Source organism: Arvicola amphibius, chromosome 11 (assembly GCF_903992535.2).
Source record: "Arvicola amphibius chromosome 11, mArvAmp1.2, whole genome shotgun sequence".
Taxonomy (NCBI): domain Eukaryota; kingdom Metazoa; phylum Chordata; class Mammalia; order Rodentia; family Cricetidae; genus Arvicola; species Arvicola amphibius.
In genome coordinates, this window is record NC_052057.2 from 75,237,590 (window position 1) to 75,244,690 (window position 7,101).

At 40.5% G+C, this 7,101-nt stretch overlaps 1 protein-coding gene across 1 annotated transcript in view; it reads left to right on the top strand.

The window, feature by feature from the left end:
* Armc1 (armadillo repeat containing 1) overlaps window positions 1-5,565 on the top strand; it is a 28,257-nt gene extending 22,692 nt beyond the window's left edge. Inside the window, exons 5-7 of the mRNA XM_038348141.2 lie at window positions 2,405-2,521; window positions 2,608-2,682; window positions 3,350-5,565. Coding sequence (XP_038204069.1) covers window positions 2,405-2,521; window positions 2,608-2,682; window positions 3,350-3,541 — 384 coding nt within the window. The 3' untranslated portion in view covers window positions 3,542-5,565. The remainder of the gene's footprint in view (window positions 1-2,404; window positions 2,522-2,607; window positions 2,683-3,349) is intronic.
* The last annotated feature ends 1,536 nt before the right edge of the window (window positions 5,566-7,101 follow it).

A 7,101-nucleotide genomic window follows, 5' to 3' on the forward strand; every position in this document is an offset into this window, starting at 1 on the left:
AACAGTCTTTTCTCATTTTGCATATCAATCCCAGTTCCCACTCTCTCTCTTCCTCCTGCTCCTCCCTCTCCTTCCACCACCCCCACATCCACTCCTCAGAGAGGGTAAGCCTGCCCATGGGGAATCAGCAAAGTCTGCCATAGCACTGTGAGGCAGGACCAAGGTCTTTGCCCTGTATCTAGGCCGAGCAAAGTCTTCCTCCAAAGAGAATGGGCTCCATAAAGCACTAGAGAAGTTTGTGGTGATCCTAATCTGTGGGCACTTCTCAGTCCAGTCAGGTTAACAGCCAAGGTCAATATCAGTTCAGCATGCTGTGCTGGACCTTAAGCCTTCTGCACGATGGGGAGCTCACCAGAGACGTTACGTTTCCAGTGTCTAAGCACCACTGTTTTTTTTAAATAATGTTTTGTCTGTATTTTAATTGTTTAATCCTAATTTAGTATATGTGACTTGAGTTTGAGATAATTTCAGGAGAACTTATATATTATATATTCAGGGGTAGACACACTTTTTTCTTTTACTCTTTTTAAATTGTTTTTATTGCATTATGTGTTTTTCTCCACTCTCCTCTCTTCCTCCCCTAAGGGGTGGACACTTAAACTGGTAATTCTCCACTCACCTTTTCACCTATGCCAGGCAGACTTTCTAAGGACCGCCACAACCTTTTCTGCTGGTTTATTTAAGGCTTAAAGCTAAGGTTTTTCTATTATTTTTTGAGGTTCAGTAGGTGTGTGTGTGTGTCTGTGTCTGTCTGTCTGTCTGTCTGTCTGTCTCTGTGTGTGTTAGCGGAGGGCACTTTTACATCCTTTTTAACCTGTGACAGGATCAAATAAGTTAACAGCTACGAAAGTCCAAAAAATTTCTAGAAAATTTCTGCTGTATGAAAATTGATGAAATGGAATACCTTAATATACATGAAGTATCTCTAGTAGGCCTTGTTCATTTTGTTGACTATGAATAAGTTACTTTTTTAAAGCTAACACAGAAATCCAAAGGGGCTAGGGAGCTAGTTTAGTAGGTAAGAATCCTCGGTGTGCAGTCCTGAGGACCTGATAGTTCAGTGGGTAAGAATACTCGGTGTGCAGTCCTGAGGACCTGATAGCTCAGTGGATAGAGTTCTCGGTGTGCAATCATGAGGACCTGCATTGAAATCTCCAGAACGCATGTACAAAGCCAGGCATGGTTGCACAGATGCCTGAAACCCAGCTCTGTGGGGCTAGAGACAGAGGATTGCTGGAACCTGCTGGTTGACACCTTATCTCCAGGTTAAGTGAAAGGTCTTGTCACAAAGGAATAAGAGAGTGATAAAACTGGATACCTATTATATCCCTTGTATACTCCATGCATGCCTAGGTGCACATATACAAATACATACATGCTTATACACCCTCTCCTTCCATATACATCACATACTCAAAGTAACTACTTACAAAAAAGTATAGGCCAGTGTACAGTAAGACCAAAAAATCAAAATATTGCTGAAGTGATTAGAATGTCTCCCAAGGGTTGAAGCAGAAAGCAGTTTATGGATTACAGGTACTGGGCTGTGGGGATAAGAGGAAACAAATAGATAAGATTTGGTGACATTAGAGACGGGATGATTAGTGCCCTGCTTTAGTAGCAGAGACCATGTGGGTACCAGCAGAGGAAGATGAAAACCCAAAGAGAATATTGATAATTCTTGATATCACATGCCATTAATAAGGAGGACATAATATTTATAAGGGACAGTGATTCAAACACTGAATACTTTTAATTCTAGCTTAAGCCTAGAGATTTTTAGACTAGAATAGAGGGCCAGGGAGTGAATGTTTTAGTACACCATATGGTCTCTGTCGTAATTGTGCCAACTCTGCCTTAGATGAACTGAAGTCAGAGGATCTGTAAGTAAAGGAATGTGGCTGTCTTAGTAGAACGTAACAAAAATGGCTGATGGCCTCTACTTTTCTGTTCTTGAGTTCTTTGTTATGCATTGGGTGACCGTTATTAACACTGCATATTAATATTGAAGTTTGAAATATGCCAAGAATTACTGTCGTGTTGTAACTTTGCTTCCTTTTCTAGTCCTTGCAAATAACATGTAACAATGTTTCATGTTTCTGTCAGCCGTGGACCACACATGTCACTGTGGCACCGTAAGATTAGATATGTTTAGGTAAACAAGCAAGTACCAGCAATATTCAGTTTCCTGCAGTGTCTAGTGTGGAATAAACTGTTGTGGAAGCTTAGTGTAGCATCCATGCCTTACAGCCTGTGTGCGGTAGGCTTTGCCATGTAGGTTTGTGTGATTGGTTCTGTGGTCTTTTACAGTGACAGAGTTGGCGCCAATGAATGGTTCAGTATGGCTCAAGTTGATTTATTTTCTCTACCTGTTTTAATAACAGTTTGCTTTTTACTTTTTCAGTCTCGAAGAAATCTGTGTGAAGAGGCTTTGTTAAAAATTAAAGGTGTTATTAGCTTTACTTTTCAAATGGCTGTTCAAAGATGTGTGGTGCGAATCCGTTCAGATTTGAAGGCAGAGGTCAGTACTTTCAACAGCTGAATGTGCGTGAAGTTACGACCAAGCAAGTCCTCATTCAGAATTGTCCCTTTATCCTTTCATCCCAGGCTTTGGCGTCAGCAATAGCATCAACTAAGGTCATGAAAGCCCAGCAAGTTGTGAAAGGCGAAAGTGGGGAAGAGGTAAAGCTTGCATTTTATTTTACCCTTACCAGACTGGGACTCTTGATTACTTTTTATGGTTAGTGGATTATAACATTCCTAGAGGAATAGTTATGAAATATAAGGATGTGGTATATCTTGATTTCTGTCTTAGTAGTATAGAGAGATCTTTTGTGAAGTTCAGAATGTACTAACAGAATCTCTGAACTCGGTGGAGATGTGATGCAGATTGTATATGTTAAGGATAGGACAGTTCCTTACATTGATATTGAGTACTTTCTAACTTGAGCTAGTTTTGTGAATCCAAGACAATAAAAGCATATTCTCTGCACAAGCTAATATGGTGCACTCTAGATCTGTGTTGCGGAGAGGGTATCGACTGTAAGCTGTGAGCTTTGGTTTCCAAAGACGAGCAGCTTTGTGGGACTCTGGGAGTTCAGAGTGGCCCTGTCTAGACACAAGTTACTACTTCGGCCCTAGAACCCCGATAGATTGCAGCTGCTGTCTCCTATGTGCTTATGGCATGCTCAGTTCTTAGACTGTCCTGCAAGAAGAAAACGCTAGAAGACACAGAGCCTTTGAGAGTCTCAGGATGAAGATGACGTTTAAGATGAGGATGTGACTTAGGTCATGGATGGTGTCATGTTATGGTGGGTTAGTAATGGCTCTTCATGCTTCTCTGTGTCAGATGCTGGTCCCATTCCAAGATGCCCCTGTGGAAGTGGAAGAGAACACAGAGCTGCCTGACTACCTGCCAGAGGACGAGAGTCCCACAAAGGAACAGGACAAGGCAGTGTCCCGGGTCGGCTCACACCCCGACGGTGGAGCCAGCTGGTTGAGCACAGCTGCAAACTTTTTATCCAGATCATTTTACTGGTGACTTCAACTTCAGTTTGGGGCTCAAGGACTGTGCAAACCACCAGGGGGCCAGCTTTCCATTGTTGTGGTGAACTGTCAAGTGCAATTCGCAATAGATTATCATGGGAAGTCTCTAGATTACATGACTACGTATGCTGCATTTTACATTTTATTGGACATTTTCCCCACCGAATGGTAAACAGGACAGAGGCTGCAGGTGGAATGGTTTATGAAGGTATTTTGGTATTGTTTTCCTTTGCTTAATTGCCTCACTATTTTTTGAAAAACATGGGTCCACTGTTAGAACCAAATGTACGTGCAGCTTTATATTCTGTTATCCATGGAGCATGTGACTAGAAGAACTCCTTCTCTCCTCCAGCCTCAGGAGCTTTCTGAAGAGAAGTTTCGCATAGCTCAAGTTGTGCATGAATTACCGAATATTTTAGCAGCTTTTCTTCATGAATGATACATGACATATGCTTTGGTACCCTTCTCTGAAAGTTGAAAACATACCTAGTTAGCCCCCTTCTGTGCCTTTTTTATTTTGCCAACCATGTTTATAGAAAGGACATTATTAATGACATTTTGCAAACAGAATTATATTAATTTGAATATAGCAGTACCTTAAAAAAGTGCTACAAAAACTGTACAATCTTACTTGATATAATTTTAACAAGGCTACCATAAGCCAGTTAAGACAATGGGGACATGAACAGCAGCAAAGTGCTTTTGGGAGAATTTGAATGTGACCATGCATGGCTCTGTTGATTCCTGCTCACTTAGGTTAGGTGGCTCTTGAGAATTCAGTCCACTGTGATCTTATGGGCAGCCTTACCCTGTGATGCCACTGTGTCCTGCTAGAGAAAATAGGGCTTTTTTTTTGTTTTGGTTTGTTTTGGCTTTTGTTTTTTAAATCTGTTTTTTCAAGACAGGGTTTCTCTGTATAGCCCTGTCTTGAAACTCACTCTGTAGACAGGCTGGCCTTGCTGAGATTAAAGGCACGCGCCACCACAACCTGGCGAGAAAGTAATAACTAATAGTTTAAAGAGCTGAAAACTTGAAAACAGAGTTGGATGCCTCAAATGCCGCAGTCCAGACATAAACACCTAGCACATGCCTATCCCAGAGATGTTTCCTTTTATTGCCTTTTTGTGGTTTTTAAGAAAATACTGCACCAAACTGAATGAAACAAGATCCAAATTGTTGCTCATAGAGAAAGCAAGCCAGCACTGGTCACTCAGTCTTATTTTTCATGTTTAGCCAAGAAAAAAAAAAGACTTCAGTGAAGGTAAGATACGTAAATACAGACATGGTTTTGGTTTTTTTGTGGACTGAATTACATGTATGTGATGTGTTCTTAAGATTCTGAAATATTTGACAACTAATGTTTTCTTTGTAGAAATTGAGCTAAATCCGTTTTCATGTCAACATTAAAAACTAACAGGAAGAAACCGACATGTATCGCCATCACCATGTAGGGCTGCTGTTTTGCTCCTTGAAGAATGTGAAGTGAGGTTGGACTCAGGAGGGCTTCCTTGCATTCTGGTTGAAACCAGCCAGTGTTACCAGGGAAAAATAATCATAAAATACTATGGCCCATGAGAGCTTTTGAGTTTATTAAAATCGTGGCTTTCTGGAATGAAGGTGTTGAAGGTATTTAGAGCATTTTTCTACATGTCTCGTCTCGGATTTAAGTGATACGCACAAGCAGAAAACAGAAATTTTCAGGGCACGTGGCTAACACACACTATTACTTGCTGCCAGAATTGGATGTGTTGAAAACAAAACAACAAACCACCTCCTTTCTACAGTCATTAAAGCAAAGTTTACTTTCTATTTTAACACATTTTTCATTTTGCATTATCACACATTTATTTAAAAGTTATAGCAATTTGGTCGTGATGGTTCAGGACAGTTGATATTTGAAACTGACGTTTGTGTGTGTCTAGGTGTTTCTTTATCCCAGGGCTCTCAGAAGAGTCAAGACAACTATAATGGCAGTTTTTGAAATATATTGTAAAATAATAAAATAGCAATGAAAATTGAGTGGATATTGTATTTTTAAAATATTATTTATTTATTTATTTGTACATGTCTGTCTCTCTATATGCACATACCTGAGGTCAGAAGAGTGTCTGGTCCCTGGAGCTGGAGTTATAGACAGTTGTGAGCTGTCTGATATGGGTATTGGGAGTTGAGCTCAGTCCTCTATAAGAACAATACATGTTCTTAACCACTGCGCTATTTGTCCAGCCCAGGGATATTAGTACTCAGATTATTGAGACAGGTTCTTGTTATCTAGTCCAAGCTGACCGGAACCTTGTATTTGACCTACATTAACCTTGAACTTGCTCACCTCCTGAATGTCAGGGTTGTAGGTATGTACCTGTAGGAGGCTCTTCAGCAGTTTGCACGGTCTTCATTCCACAGCTGCGTCTCCTGGTCAGTGCTGTGCATCTCTGTGGACCGCTGAGCTGGAGGAAACCAGAGCTAGAATCAGTGCACTTGCTCTCTGTCATACTTTTGAATTTGGTTTTCTAGAGATTCTTGTAGAGGCTTGTGTTCTAGCTTTAGTGCTACCCTTATTTTTATTTTAAAGAGTTGTTAAAGGAGAATAAAAGTTGCTTCTTATAACTTGCTAGCTACGTAAGACTAGACAGTAATTTAATCCTGAACTGTATAGCAAAATGAAGGTAAATTTCTTCACAGGATAGTTCACAGAATCGTTATATAAAAACATTTTATAAAATGTTTTATAAAAAAGTATTTACAGTATTCAGTGAAATTGTTGCTACTGGCCATGTAACACAAATGTCTCATTGACATTGATTCACTCCCCACTTCCCTTAGATGTGCACATAGACCAAGGCACACATGTTGAGTCAGGACAGCTTCTGGGAGTCACCTCTTCTTCCATCATGGAGGTTCCCAGTATGAACTGAGGTCATCAGGCATAGCTTTCCCTGCTGTGAGCCATCTCATTAGTCTCTTGAATCTCAGGAGATGACCAATACTAGCTTTGACTTATCTGTCTACATCTACTCAAGAGTCTTTGTTTGGCCGTCTATGGTTTTTATCTAAAATTTTACCTTGAATTCTTTTATTTGTTGCCAGGATTTCCCTCCTTTTAGATGCTGAAATTTGTGGAGAAGAGAAGTGGCAGAGCAAGTATCAGAAATGCTAACATTTAAGGGCTCGTATGCAAGAGCTTTTGTACTATTCATAGAAGGTTTCTGTAAGTCTCAAATGGGCAAAATTGTATTTTAAATTTTTTATAATGTAATTTATTAATTCTTTAGGAATTTCACATCATGCATCCCAATCCTGTCACCTTCTGTGCCTCCACATCTGCCCCTCACAACTGCAGCGTCCCCTCCCAAAGGAAACTCCCCACCCCCCAGTTATTTCAAAACCAAACCAGACCACTTGCTGCTCTGTCTTTCTCATCTCTCCAACATCTCTTCATTCGTCCTGTTGGAGTGGGAGCTGTGGTGTGTTATGTGTTATACCTTTGTCCAGTCATGGGTCTGTTCAAGTTCTCTGCACACCACCATCACTGAACCCTCACCAAAACTCCTCTTG